Genomic DNA, 15,379 nt, shown 5'->3' on the forward strand with positions numbered 1-15,379 from the left:
AGGACCCCTATTTTCAGTAAAGCTGCCCATACATGTGCCTGTTCACATAAGCGAGGCATTATCCAATCCATAAATATATATCTACCGTATGATCCAATCTACGTCTACCTCCCCAATTTAACCGTTTAAAGTAACACGGTTATTAATAGAATACTTTTTTTTCTTTGCAAACAATATTATTTTACTTGCACTTCAGTGTAGTGGATAAGTAAAAGTATTTTAAAGACATGCCTTCTTAGAAATATTTAAATAAATAAAAATACCACCTGTGTTAAACTTTTTTGAGGCATGCATCAAAAACTTTGAGGGATGATGGCATAAGCATAACGCATAAGTATACACACACACACACACACACACACACACACAAATATGCGATGATGCGGTTGGAGCAGAGAGCATTACAAGATGGGCCCTATAAGACCATCTGCAAACAAACACTGGTCCACATATTTTCAGAATACCTCCAAATCTATAAGGACGCAGAGATTAGTATGGAACACGTAGATCCTTGTGCTACTGCAGCAAACAGGGGAGTCTTTATTTTTTCATCATTTTCAGTCTAATTGAGAAAGAGAAGGGGAGAGGGAAGGGAGGCAAAGAAAAAAACACGAGTAGACTAATCCACAGAGCACACAGACTCCTTTCATGGAGAGTGCTGGGAGAGACCTTTTATTTGGCCATACCTATCATGGAAGAAGCAGGTTTCAAGCTCGGCTGGGTCTAAGCAGGCAAGATTAGCTGAAACCAGAGTGTTTTAAACCGCTTCTGTGGCCAGGGATTAGCCTGGCTCATGGCTACAACCAGCAATCCACCTCCCCTAGAGTCCTAAATGAAACAATAAAGAATATTAAGCTCATGGGGTGGTGGTCAGTGGATCAGTGGGTTGAAGTGACTTCCATGTAACCATGATGTTTTGGGTCTGAATCTGGTGTGCATCTGTTATGTATGTAACAGAATTTCTCTGAGACACCAGTAGAGGAGTGTAGAGGATGATATTGGTAGGCAAATTAAATTCACTCAGACCCTAAGAACAATTGTGTTTGCCATGAAGTCAGGATTCAGGACATAATTGTATTAACCTATTAGCATTAATGTTGTAATTTGTCCATGAACATGACCCTGTCATAATATCTAAAGACCTGCCCTTGACGCCAAACCCAACTGACAGATCACATTCAACACATACTCAACCTCCACTCACCTGGCTCACCATACAGTAGCCTACTTCCAAATTATGCTAAGTGAGTTATACTGTATTTCTCAACATGGACCAAACGACGATCACCAATATATCTAATTGGTTATTGAAATGGATGGGACACATAAGCACCCGATGACACATATGAAAAGGGCAGAAGCTAGTGGTGGGGCACCTAAAGTGACTTAAGCCAATTAGTGCTAATGGGGTGGCAGGATGGTGACCCCTCAGCAGGAGGCTGGAGAAGGTGTCTGCTGACCGGGGCCCAGTCAGGTGCCATGCCTAGCACTGTCATCAATAATTCCTCATGTCTCACCTTACCCAGGGGTTGCAGGACAATGCCAGGGTGCACTTGAGACTTGGCCTGCGGTCCCTGTGGGTCCGAGGAGGGGTGAAGGCTGAAGGGGAAAAGAATGTGATTGTGGGTCTGAGGGGTTGTGAGCGAATGACAGAGAAAGAGAGAGAGCGGTTGCCGGTTGGTAAGGAAATCCCTGCGGAATCCCACTCTCGCCATCGCAGTCTGGCCACAAGGGGCCAGCCGGGTCATTTTACAGCTCATCACCAAATTAGAATAGGCTGTGGGTCTGCTGGACGGTGGTGGCCCCAGTACTGCAGTCCTCTCTGGGCAAGCCAGACCACAGAGTGATAGGAATAGAATGCCACCTCCTGATGCTCACTGTCTGAGCAGAGAGGTAGGCCTACACAGTAGAGTACAAGGATTCACCATAATGTAGTGAATACATCTGATCCCTCCTGTTGGGAGTGATAAGCAAAGATGACCATATAGCACAACTAAAAGATTAAATCGTGTACATATGGAATATCTTGTTGGCTTAAAGTTTGAGATGCATGTGCCAGGAAACTTGGCGGGTTAATTCCCCCAACGTGTATAGATATGTACATGCGAAAAACAAGTCTTAATAAGAGCCAGTGCCTTCTATACTTCCTGGACCAATTCATATTAATATTATTGGGGTACCCTTGAGCATAGCATTTCTCTCCCACCTGCAGTTTTACTGATGAGCATACTGACTGTACTCCTACTACTGGGAAGCTCCCCCAGGTGTGAGGGTTTACAGTATGAATGCATATAAAATAATATAATATATTGCAGAAGAGGAACATGCATGCTCATGCTCAACCTGGAAACATTAATGTGAAATAAAGAACCCCTGGGGTTGTTGTGGTAATAGCAGGTGTTGGGGTTGGATGAGCCTTACACTCAGCTACTGTATCAAGAGAGGGGGGCAATTGAAGGAAAGAAAGAGAAAGGAATAGAATAAAGTGTGTGTGTGTGTGTGTGTGTGTGTGTGTGTGTGTGTGTGTGTGTGTGTGTGTGTGTGTGTGTGTGTGTGTGTGTGTGTGTGTGTGTGTGTGTGTGTGTGTGTGTGTGTGTTTTGGGGGAGGAAGGGAGAGAGAGAGAGGGAGAGAGGGCCACAATGGAAACAAGTCCCCAGGACATATTTGTGATACACAACCTAAATGTCAAAATGTCTTACTATACCACTGTGCCGTTTATATTTGTGTCTAATAAAATACTCAATCAATCTATCTGAGAGAGAGAGAGAGCTAACAAGACAAAAAGAGTGAGGGAGTGTGAGAAAAACTGAGAGACAGGTCTGGGAGACAGCAAGAGAATACGTGGGAGTTTGTGTTGGATACAGATATCATTAAAAAAAATATGATCCAGAGGGTTTTTTTGTTCCATTGCCCGCTCCTATTTTCCTTGGGCGCCTGAGGCGAAGCAAGGGGCACAGTCAGGGACGGGTGTGAATGGAGAGATCTCAGCAAAGGTGAGGACTGATCGGCATGACTGGCTGCAAACCCAGACGAGCCTTGTACCGGGCAGGCGGACGAGAGAGCGGATGCAGAAAGGCACTATCAGTACCCGTAAGCTCATCCTCCCCTTGGAACAGTGGAGAGAAGAGGAGTCACCCATGGTCTGAAGTTAATGTTCTTATCATCTTGCTCTCTACAATTCTGCAAAGGTACTGTATAGCCCCTTCTGCACATTCTCATGGTCACTTTCACGGAGACAAGATGGGGTGAAAGAGTTTAATATTAGGTGGTTTGTTTTTAAATTGTTTTAAGAAGCTACATTTATGATCACTGATCACTTGCTCACCTAAGACATACAAAAAGAGACCCTCTCATTGTCACATAGTGAGGATTTATGGTTGACCAAATGTTAAACATGTGCCTGTGGACAGTGACCACTATCAGTTGCATGAAAGCCAATCAGGACTGGAGACAGATTTTTAAAACAAAACAAAACCAGTACATTCAGAACCAGCGTGTTTAGAGATAATTAGTTTCTAAAACCCCTCTTGTCTCTTGTAACAACGAACAATGGATCATGTCTATCCAATCTAACACTCACAAGCGAAGTTTGGCCCGGCACATCTTCATTCAGGTTTCTCAAAACTACCCTAAATGTTCCAATGTAAGTGAATAAAGCAATGATAAAACTTGATCATTGCATCAAGATGCTTTGTAGAAACTCAGCACAGGTCAGCCGGCTTAGACACAACAGGATGTTCCCCCTTCGGTCCACGCCTCCACATAATGACCACTCTATGTGCTCACTGCCACTGCCTCATTTGTCATACAGTACAACACAAGGCCAAGGGTTACATTACACAGTCTAATTACTGGTCCACTTATATATACACATGGGTCTGTGTGTGTGAGTGGCCCATAGTTTGGCTGTGACAGTGACATCCCTGTTATAGAACTGTCACCCTAAAATGGCCGACTTGTTTTGGAAACGTAGAGCGGAGGCATAGATTTAGAAACTCACTCTACTTCAGTTCAACAACAGTTTTATTTTTGTTTATGTCTTTATTGCAGAGCACTGTGGAACAATACAGACGTGTGTGCATGTGCACACACCTAAGTACACACGCAAACCTATGAACAGACACGCCCATGTAGTACATGTAAACACAACGCACGCACATACAAATACAGATTGAACTGAAGTCTGCACGCTTGGCCTACACAGTGCACAAGCACACCAACGCATGTACACATAGATGCATATGTGCACAGTAAGGCAGCAAGTATAACACACACACACACACACACACACACACACATACACACATACACACACACACACACACACACACACACCATCACACAGGCCAGCTGTCTCTCATCAGATCAGTGACAAATAAACAATGGAAAGCGCAGAAGTAAACCTATGAGTCCAAGAAGCAACACTAACACAAACACACACTCAGGTTTCACTCGTGAGGATCCTCCATTGATTTCCACTATACCTTCTTTCCCCAAACCATAACCACTACATGCCTAACATACCCCAAACCCTAATTCTAGCCCTAAACAGCATTGTGAGCAGCAGCAAAATGCCCCCTCAGCCGTATATGTGTTACTGTTTATATGTGTGTATACTATGTGGTCCCACCACCATGCAGACGTGCTTGACTAAATAGGAGAGACAAAAGTCAATAAGAAATGAATGGAGGGCTGCCAGAGTATTATACTAGCATGACATCTAACAAATTCATCTCTACAAACTAATTTAACTCTGAGGAATGTTGAAACTGACCCAAATGTATGTGAGTAATGCTTAAAAGGACATTTCCGCAACTCATTTTGGGATTTGAACGGAAGTGCTTTGGTCGGACAGTGGGTTCTCTACTCATGAGTATGAAAATGGCTGGGAGAAAATGGCAGTGCCATCATTGCCATGGCTGGGAGTAAGAAAAAGCTTGAATTAATGATTATCTGACAGTGGTTGATAAGACTGGATCCCCAGAGGACACATTTGGGGGAAACTGTCATCTTCTCTTCCCCTCTCGCCTGGTGCAGTGAAGTAGTACTTTGTCATCATTTAGTTGATCTTCCTGATAACTACTTTAGTTTTCAATATTCATAGCTATGAGTATGTGTATGTGTGTGCATATATCCATCATCCATCCATATATCTTTAGGGAGCACCACGATTTGGCATAATAAATGCACTTTAAATGCAATGAAAATAACTGATATCTAATTACTTTACATTATCCTTTTCAATTACGATGGGAAAGACAATCAACTGAGGGCTGCTAGTCATGGGGGAAGTGTCTATGCCTATGGGATAATCATAATAATCTCTGCAACTCTAAATATTGTGCCAGTCATGTATTGTTTAACCCCAAACACCAGTGTACTGTACGTAGGTGTTATTGTAGGATGCAGACTGTTAAAGTCCTAATCAATGTTGATGCGCGTGCACACACACACACACACACACACACACACACACACACACACACACACACACACACACACACACACACACACACACACACACACTTTGTTGTGTGCCATCAGGTGAGAGAAAAAACAAAACATCTCCACAAATCTCTGCACAGCATCCAGACATGAAGCTTCCTGTGTGGCCATGCTCGACTAGATGATTTACAAGTTGAGGTCTCCATCATAATTCCTCTCTTATTGACGTCTGGGTATGGTAACCACAAACTATGACACTGTCGCACACTCTTATTGCTGTTGGCCATGGGTGCTGGATGCCTACGTCAGGCTGTGGTTGGTGCTGAACCGGTCTGGGCCTGCGCAACCCCCGACCACAGTGCAGTGCCCTTACATTGAGATAGTTTCCAAATTCCCACATCCTCCTAAAGATAAAGGGCTACTTCCAGTGCAGGAGCCATGTGTACCAAATGTAAACCATTCCCGAGGCTATCTGCTCTTATCTGGGACCAGATAAACTCATTTCACAGGCCCTCACCTCTGCTAGGGCTACCAACACAACCCCCCAATATTGTGTACTGTCAAATGAGTTTTTCCTTTGTATATGCCATCTAAGGCCACACTCTCCCACACTGTAGCTCAGTGTCTGTGGGTCTGGTGAGAGTTGAGGCAAGGAGGAACCTTGCTGACTGAAATATTCTATAGGTGACAGACAGCTGCAGCAAAACACCATAGCACACAAGTCCCCCTGGTAGTTCAAATATGCAGTCTGCAGAGTGCAGATTTGTTCTGTGGGTGAAAGAATAGAGACAGAGGGAGAGCCAACCTTGAGATTCCAGACAAGGGAGTGTGTCAGATGGCAGACACAAACATTGATTAAAAAAATGAAACCGTAGGAAGTGACAGTAACCTTGGCCTTGGGGAGGACCGCAAAGGCTCCAATAACCTTGAAGATAATGAGTCATTTCCAAGAATGTTTAACAGCATAAACTTGTAAGGTACTAAAGTGGCACTGAAAGTTCCCAATTCACATCTGCTTCATGAGACCATAGAGATGAGAAAGATAGAAAAGGGAGGGCAGAGAGAGTTGGAAGGACATGCATTGGGTGGATTCAAAGTCATGACATTGGGACAAGGTCTATTGTAGATGTGGTAACTAAGTGTACAAACTGGTTGAGGCACCAATATATCCCTGAGTGGTGGGGTGGGTCTTTGAGCTGACTGCCTTGAACTTGGGAGGCCACACCAGGGCAGACGGTGCAGAATGCGACAGATCAGCCCCCTATTCACCCCCACATAGACATAAATTAACTGACTTCACGCATTTACTCCCAAGCACACACAAGCACAAAGCTATACATAGGCAGCTAGGCATCCACACACGCCCCTGCTCCGAGTCACCCTGCCTCTGACCCTGCAGGCATCTCAGGGCTGACAGCACTGATCCAGGTATACCTGGTAGTTACAACACAACACTATTCATTTCTTGCTGGATAATCCTCTGCCATGGTCCAGCCTTCTTTTCTATCCCGAATGTCATTTTTTCACAAATGTTTGCACAAGGTATTTTTTCTACCCCACATCGGCATACATACACCCCACTCCCCCCCCCCCCCAACACACACACAAACAATGTCTTCCTCCTCTCTCCTACAGTAAGGCTTTCGCTGTTGGACATGGAGATGTGTACCTAGCCAATGAGTGGTTCGGCTTTCCAGTGTTCAGTGCGTAAGTTAGGCATTTGGGGCTAAAAGGCCCAACTGTAACAAAGGCTAGGTGAATGTGACACCGACAGACATGACTGTCAGCATTCAATAGACTGGGATTAAGACAGGGTACGCAACCCAGCGCACCTTGACATGTTGACATGTTCTCGCTAAGTGCGTTTCAAGGTGGGATTTAGCTTCCCTGCTGCTCCATTGTGGAGGGACACAGAACCACGACTGTTAAATGGGAGCTTTGACTGTTCTTGAGATGGTGAACTTTGCTCTTGCTCAGTCTGGGTCTAGATAGATTGACACCTGGGGATTCAGTCGAAGGGAATGAGAGACAGACCAGAGAGAGAGAGAGACAGACAAACACAGAAAGGGCAAGAGAGACAGAGGGAGAGAAGCTGCTGAGGAAGGTTCAGGGCTTTCGGAGAGCTCTGCCCTTAACCAAACAAACAGGCTGGAATTTCTGCCATTGTTGGTGCTGCAGGGTTGAGTGACAGGGGCCGCATAGCAGAGGAGCCAGCCTGTCAGCAGACACAACCAGGGGGTCAGATTGGTGTGACCACCCCTACCGCTGGACACAGCAACACTGGCTAATAGATTATTTTTCTAATACTTGAAATACAATTAGTCAATTATGAGTTTTAGGTAGTGATAATGAAAGGTATTCACATCATATTTAGCATAAGTACACAGATATACCAGTAAATACATATGCATACATAGTGTATATACATGCGCGCGCACGCACACACACACACACACACACACACACACACACACACACACACACACACACACACACACACACACACACACACACACACACACACACACACACACACACACACACACAGTGGTCATTGCATTTTAATTGTGCAGCCTTTTTACATGTCATCATTTTACATACAGTAATACCATAACAAAGCTTTTATGGTCAAATTACAATTGTTGGCTGGCCAGGTGACATCAGACATGCCCTCCCCAGTTTATGGGTTTGCAGTGCAAGTCATCATTAGCTGGTCGACCTGAAAAGTTTGAACCCTGACCCCTCAGGGCATGGCAGTTCTGCACGGCTGAGGCTCGCTGGTGTCCTATTGAAACCACACCCCCTTCTCCCGGCCCAAGGCTTTGGTATGTATGTACCCTTAGCAACTGATGTAACCATCTCTCCTATCCATTTAGGAAAAACACCCATAGAGCAACCTGGTTTGGATGCAACAGTGCAATGATAAAATAGAGCAAAAACAAAACAACTAACAAATCAATAATAGAAGAAAAAAAACATTCATAATACATAAATAAATACTGTGTCATAGTTCCAATTTCTTAATTTTGTGCGTCCTCTATGCAGCAGCAGCCCCTCACCACTACTGAAATAATGCAGTAGTGGTGAGGGGTGGGGTTGGGGGGGGACAATGGGTTAAGCAGCATTACAGACATTAACTGTTACATCCATCGCCTCAATGACTTCCCTCAGGTTGCTTTGGGCCCTGGCCGGGTCTCTGAAGTGGCTCGTTAAGCGCAGGGATACAGACTCATTTACCTTAGGCAAACACACCACTACCGCTCGCTGCTATGTTGGTTGGCCGGGTCCTAGACTCCCAGGGCCCCTAAAGGCCCCTAGTCACGGGCCCCCGGCCATGCCGCGCTGGAGCGTGTGAGCCCTCTGTGCTGGGGCGGTGATAAAGTCAAGCTGTTCCTGCTGAGCGGAGGTCAGGGATCTTCAGTCAGCACCCCGGCCCCGAACACAGTACACAGGAATCCCCTCCTTCCATTTCCTCACTACCTCCTCCCTCTCCACAGAACACTGTCCCTGGGCAGCATCTCCAGAGAGTCCAGACTCGTTCTCCCTCAGCCCCAGGTCCAAATAAACCTGGTAGCATGGCCTCGTCTCCCCTTTCCCGTCTTTTCCCCCTATCCTCTCCTATACCCTTGTCTTTCCCCCTCTCTCTCTCTCTCTCTGTCACTCTCGTCTCCCAGTGTGCTGTCACTCTTCTGGTCAGACTCATTAATCAGCCTGGGCAGATTAGACTTCAAACACAAATAAACCGGGCCCTATGGCCTTCTCTCTCAGCCCTCCCTGTGTCAGTAACATGCTGCTCTGATCTGACCCCAGCTCCTCTTCTCGTGGTCCACTGCCTCATCCCGCTCTCAACTTTGCAAATGTGTGGTAGCTCTCATCATTTGACAATTTTGATATGTTATTATTTCCGCTTCAGTGAAATTAAATAAACCTCTTACTTCTTTTGGGCAGCGATAACTCTTAAGGGCCAAGCTGCCACACGTGGAAATACACAAAAGATAACCTCTTATCTAGCTTGGCACTGATAATACAGAGCACATGATTTCCAACTTTGTCTGAAGGCACATATCTTTTATACGGATTAAAGGGGGATTAAATGTGCGACTTGAATGCATTCAGTCTCATAGTTTTATCCAGCAACAGCCTTATTATCCTCTCTTGACCACGTTACAGTATGTTGAAGAAAATTAGCGGGCAACAGTGCCACCTTTGGGTCACATTGGGTACTGCAATTGTAGCTGAGGCTAATTTCCTAAGTCTCGGTTCCAAACTCTAGAGTTAAGAACTACTGCTAGCTTTAGTATTCAGTATTGCAGGAAATATTGCATTCACCAATACAATATTAAAATATAATGGTTAGATTGAAAATGGATCAATAGGACTGGAGTTAGGAGTCTCTCTTGTACAAAAGGGATAAATTGACTGAGCTGTCTACTCATAAGGTGTGATAAAGCACGGTACTGGGGTCTCACTGCACTCCCAATGAGCATTGGTAGGTGCGGTGAGGCAAAGAGGACAGCATGGGAGGAAAGACAGAGAAGTGAGCAGTAGAGGAAGGGGGAAGACAAGGGGATGGACAGATTAAGATAAAAAGGTGAGCAGGGGAGAAGCAGAGAATGCAAAGGAGGTTTAAATCAAGCGAGTGTGCTCTCTGGCCAGGTCTAGGCTTGAGTGACAGGCTGCCCACTGACGTGTTTGTGTGTGTCCATGGGAATCGGGGCTGTGTCGCTGCAGCAACAGTCCCATGGCCATCCATCAGTGTCATGCAGAGAGAGTGGAGACTGGGCTGTGGGGGGGGGGGGGGGGAGGCACGGCATGTGTCACCTCCAAGACTAATGGACAGGAAGTATAGCCAGAGAAACAACAATATTTGTAGAATATATATATTCAGAAAGAAAAGGGGGAAAAAAGATTCTGAGAGTCCCGACGCATTTCTCGTAGGGTTTCAACACACCCTGACGTGCCCCCCCTTGAGTAGCGGTTTCTAATCCTGATTTATGACCGTGTTTATTTGAAGGACGCTTGATCGCTCGCTCTGCGCTCGGTTAGCTTTTCGCTAACATACAGTGCACACACACATACATTCGCACACACGCAGGGCCTAAATGGGATAATGACTCTCTGGTTATCACATGACATGGTGCTGACACTAACCTGAACTAGCTCATATGGAGGGAACAACAAGCCCATGACGGGGGACCTGCCTGTGGTGATGATCAGTTGCACATGAGGTGTACAGGAAAAACTCGAGACCGCTGTGGAGCCAAGAGGCCATTTTGGGGCCACAGAGACCGGGGGAATGAGAGCTACCACAACCTTCACAGGAGTAAGAATAACTCCTATGGAGCAGGAGACACAAACTAATATGGCGTTCTTTGTAGGAGGAGAGATGAGGAAGCGGGCCGGATGAAGGTATAGAGAGAGAGAAAGCTTTATGGCTTAAGCACGCAGCACTAATGGAAGTACATAGAGATATAGGCAGAGTCAAGGAGAGGAAGAAAAATGGGGACATACACACACAGGCCATAAGTATAGAGTGTAAATAGAGCAGGTTAACGCCTAGATTATACTTTGTGGTACAACCATGCTGCTCGTCGATGTGGCATTAAGCAACCAGTATAAAGTGGCCCTCCTTAACAATTTTACTTAACTTCATTGTCATCCCATCTCATCTCATCTCATCTCATCCTATTCCATCCCACCCTGTCCTATCCTATCCCATCCCATCACTTGGAGATTCCTGTGTGCTCAATATGTGTTCAGGGGTCGGAGTGGGTGCTTAACCTCAGCAACCAGTCACTGTGGCGTCCAGGCCGGAGCGCTTGGTGATGTTAATCTTGGTCAGCTCCTCGGCACAGGTCGGGTGGATCCCCACCGTCTCAATCAGGTGGCTGTAGGTGGCTCCACACCTGGGCACAGACAGACACAGAGGGCATTCATGTATTCACACAACTTCTGTTACCTGTGTGTGAGTGTCAGCTTTCATTATTCCATCCCTATTGCAGGGATACCATGAGATGCTGTTATAATTAGATTTTTAATTACAAAGTGTGATGTATCCAGTCTGAGGATGGCAAGTTAATTCAGAGTTCACGAAATCAATGAATGGTCAAAGCAAAGGGGGAAGAGTGAGTGGCTCTATTCCAGTCAATTGTGGTAATAAAGTAACAAATACGATCAATAATTTGATATAATAAGCCAAGTAATGAATACATAAATTCACAACTAAATAGTAGTAATAAAGCAAAGCGTACCGGAGGCCCATGGAGAAGCCCTGGGTGACCTCTCCAGCGTTTGGTCCAGTGAAGTGTAGACCCAGGATCCTCTGCTCTCCAGCCCGCTCACACACCACCTGCAGACACCTTGGAACGTCACTGCTGACCAATCAATCATGTACAGTAGGTCTAACCGTTATTAGTCAGGTCACATCTACGCATGTCAGATTTTATTATTCAAAATGTACAATTCATTAAGCCCAAACCATCACGTAACACGTCAAAATAATTGCTGTCAAATGATTCCTACCTTCATGTAACACTGACTGGAATCTCTTTCGGCTACAGTGAACTCAAGGGGCTTGTAGAATGAATGGTAGACCTACACGCACACACACATACACAGAATTAGGCGGAGGGTGTGCGTTTACACACACACTTCAGGCAAACCATTATACTTTATAATAAAGATGTAAACTTATGAAAATGTGACCCAGGTACCTCAACCAATTTTTCACAAGAGAAAAAATAATAAACTTTATTTGTACAGTATTTTTCAAGTTCACTCATGTTGGCTGCACTCTAGGCTCAGACTTGTGCACATCGCCAAGTGAAACAATCCAAACAGACACCTAAACACTCATGATGGTTGAAAGGCTGGAATATCTGTCTCTATTTGAAATTCAAATAATTATTTCTGCATAATACAGAGTTCCTACAGAGTTGTAATGATGTCAAATTCATAATAGTAGTAATAGCAAACAATATATTAGCAACAACATGTATATAAAAACATTGTCTTACACTATTTTCAGACATGCCAAGTTCAGTTCAGTTCAGTTCACTGTCTGGATTATTTCATCCGGTTCACTGTCTGACTTCTTAATTTAAAATTTTGTTTGTTTCATTCTTTGTTTGGAGGGCAGATGTGTTTACAACTCTTTGGTTGTTATTTTTTTGCTTTTAGTTTGTCGTTTTTAATTTCATCCTCAAAAAGAATCAACTTATTTCTTTTAATCTCTCTGTTTGTTTGGTCAACTCTAATAATTTCACCGTGTTTTTAAATCACTAGTGCTTCTCTGTTTTATCGTTAACACAAATAAACAAAACAAAAAAACTGTACACAAAATGAATAAATCCAAACAACAATCGCATAACCTTTTCATTTTGCATGCACATTTCACAATCCTGTGTGTTAAACCCAAGTGATAGCGTGCCGACACAAGTCACAGGGGCCCAGGCAGCTGTCAGGGGCCGGCAGTGCGGCTCCTCGGCCCGGCCTCCTCAGATCACAGCCTGCCTGTCATCACCCCATACACACCTCAATCAGGCCTCCTGCTCGCCTGACAATCAAGCGCAGGAGCCCCACCTCGCCGCTAAACGGTTTAGGCTGGACCCGGCACAGGTGTTAGTTGGCAGCTGGCATGGAGCTCACGTACACAGATGTGCGTATCTGGCCGCGTGTACTGTTTATGCATACTCATCATGGAAACATGACTGCATGAAAAGTGTGCGGAGAGTCGGAGACATCAGGACAACGTGGTGGAAAGTGACTAAGGTGCATTTACTCAATTACTGATACTACAAATGCCTTCTAAATCAAAATTCTCAAAACTTTTTGGTGCCCCCCTGAAGTATGACTGAAGCATTTGGCCCTTCTGAAAATGTTTTGTGCCAGGGACCCCAGAAGAGATTTGTGTAATAATTAAAAAAAAAATCAAACACTTTCAAGATTTCTTTCAAAAATGTACAAAAATAGCAGATGTACAAGCTTCTCTGCTGACTTTTCAGTAGGACAAAAAGGTAGTAATGTACTGTAGCTAGATGTAGATAGATAGTCATAGTAGTAAGTCAGTGAGCGTACAGGGTTAATGTGTCCATTTGTAACTCTGAAGGTGTACAGATGTAACAAAGGGTCCATTAAGTTCAATTGAACAGTGGGTTCAGTGGCTCCATGTTGGGTTTACCTCGATAGAGTCTTTTCCATATATGCTCTCTGCCTCTTCCTCAGAAAGACCCACACATCCATACTCCAGAGGAGTGAACACTGCAGTAGCCACCTAACACGCAAACCACACATGCAGACACACACACACACACACACACACACACACACACACACACACACACACACACACACACACAAACAAATAGCAATACTACTAACACAATTTACTATTGCTTCTTCTACTTCTGCATGAACAGAATTAAATTAAACTTGAGTCAAAGCAAAGAGATTCCGAGGCAAAATGGGCTGAACTTAAACAGAAGCATAAAACATATGGAGGGATATCCTCACACTGTGAATGAGTGTGTGTGTGTGTGTGTGTGTGTGTGTGTGTGTGTGTGTGTGTGCGTGCAAACACGCAGCTCAGTATCCAGAACAGCTCAACTGTTAAATAAAGGATGTTAATCCAAAAACACTCCTTTGGCTAAAAACGGCCATAGCCGTCATCACATTTGGGCATGCACATTTGCAAGTGCAATTGATTCAGAATCATGAATAACGATAAGCAGAACCGAACCGATCCATAAACCGCACGTTCGACTTCGCTCAGTGTGTGTGTCTGTACATGTTTGTGTGTGTGTGTGTGTGTGTGTGTGTGTGTCCACGTACACAGCCTGTTTGTATATACCTGTGTCAGTGAGTTATAGAAGGGTTTATGATTATGATGACTAAATTTGTGTATAGCATGCCTTCATTCCAGTCAACAGTAGTAATAAAGTAATAGATATCAAAAAGTCAAAATCATCATTCTTATAGACTAGTTATTTCATATGTTTTCCATAATTTATACTAATTTTCTTACACGTGTACACATGCACGTGTGCATTTGTCTTTGTGTGCAAACTGTGCATGCATGTGTGTGGGGGTGTGCATGTGGTTGCTCTCCGTCTCTTTTGATGTGGTAAACCTCATACATCTGGTACTCTACAAACACGAAACATTATTTGCAAATACCGACTGAGTTATAATTTGTGTATGTTCACAAAAGCATATGTGCATTCATATGTTTGTTTGTTTGTATGTGTGACGTGCATGTCTGTACGTATTACTGTATGTCACGTGTGTGTGTCTTACATTGTTGTAATTCATGAGTTCTTTGCTGTGTCCCGCCAGCCTGCGCGCAAGGAGCTTCCCTGCTTTAATAGCTGTAGGGGTCAACTCTGGACGACCCTGGAAACACAGGACATGGTCAACACACACACACACACACACACACACACACACACACACACACACACACACACACACACACACACACACACACACACACACACACACACACACACACAACGCCCCTCAGACGCAGACATCCATGTCTATACAGTTAGACTCGACACAGACAGAGTCTAACTGTAAGTAGAAGGGCTTCGGGGCAATTCTAAAGGCATGACTTCAGCCATCAGCAACCTGTTAAATTACCACCGCACATCCTGTTGTTCAAGACATCTCCCGCGGCTCTGTGTGTTAAGTGTGTGTTTCTGTTTGTGTATGCCGTGTGTGTTCCTGTGTGCGTTTTCTCTCTCAAATGGGTGTGTGCACTATGTAGTGGTATCTCAGTCACTTTGCAACTCTGTTTATACACCAGCCAGCCAGGCTGCGTAATCTTAATGCCTTTCTTGGCACTTTGCAGGTGTGTCTCGATTTTTCAACGAGAGGGTAAAAGAAATACAAAGTGCCCGGACACATCGACTGAGATATCAACCCAACCCCCCC

At 44.6% G+C, this 15,379-nt stretch overlaps 1 protein-coding gene across 1 annotated transcript in view; it reads right to left on the reverse strand.

Moving 5' to 3' along the window:
- Positions 1-7,991: 7,991 nt before the first annotated feature.
- txnrd2.2 (thioredoxin reductase 2, tandem duplicate 2) overlaps positions 7,992-15,379 on the reverse strand; it is a 29,917-nt gene continuing 22,529 nt past the window's right edge. The window contains exons 13-17 of the mRNA XM_080765931.1: positions 14,741-14,836; positions 13,626-13,718; positions 11,969-12,040; positions 11,698-11,795; positions 7,992-11,352 (exon numbers count right to left, since the gene is read on the reverse strand). Coding sequence (XP_080622057.1) covers positions 11,229-11,352; positions 11,698-11,795; positions 11,969-12,040; positions 13,626-13,718; positions 14,741-14,836 — 483 coding nt within the window. The 3' untranslated portion in view covers positions 7,992-11,228. The remainder of the gene's footprint in view (positions 11,353-11,697; positions 11,796-11,968; positions 12,041-13,625; positions 13,719-14,740; positions 14,837-15,379) is intronic.

Source organism: Protomyctophum bolini, assembly GCF_963924005.1.
Source record: "Protomyctophum bolini genome assembly, chromosome: 6".
Lineage (NCBI taxonomy): Eukaryota > Metazoa > Chordata > Actinopteri > Myctophiformes > Myctophidae > Protomyctophum > Protomyctophum bolini.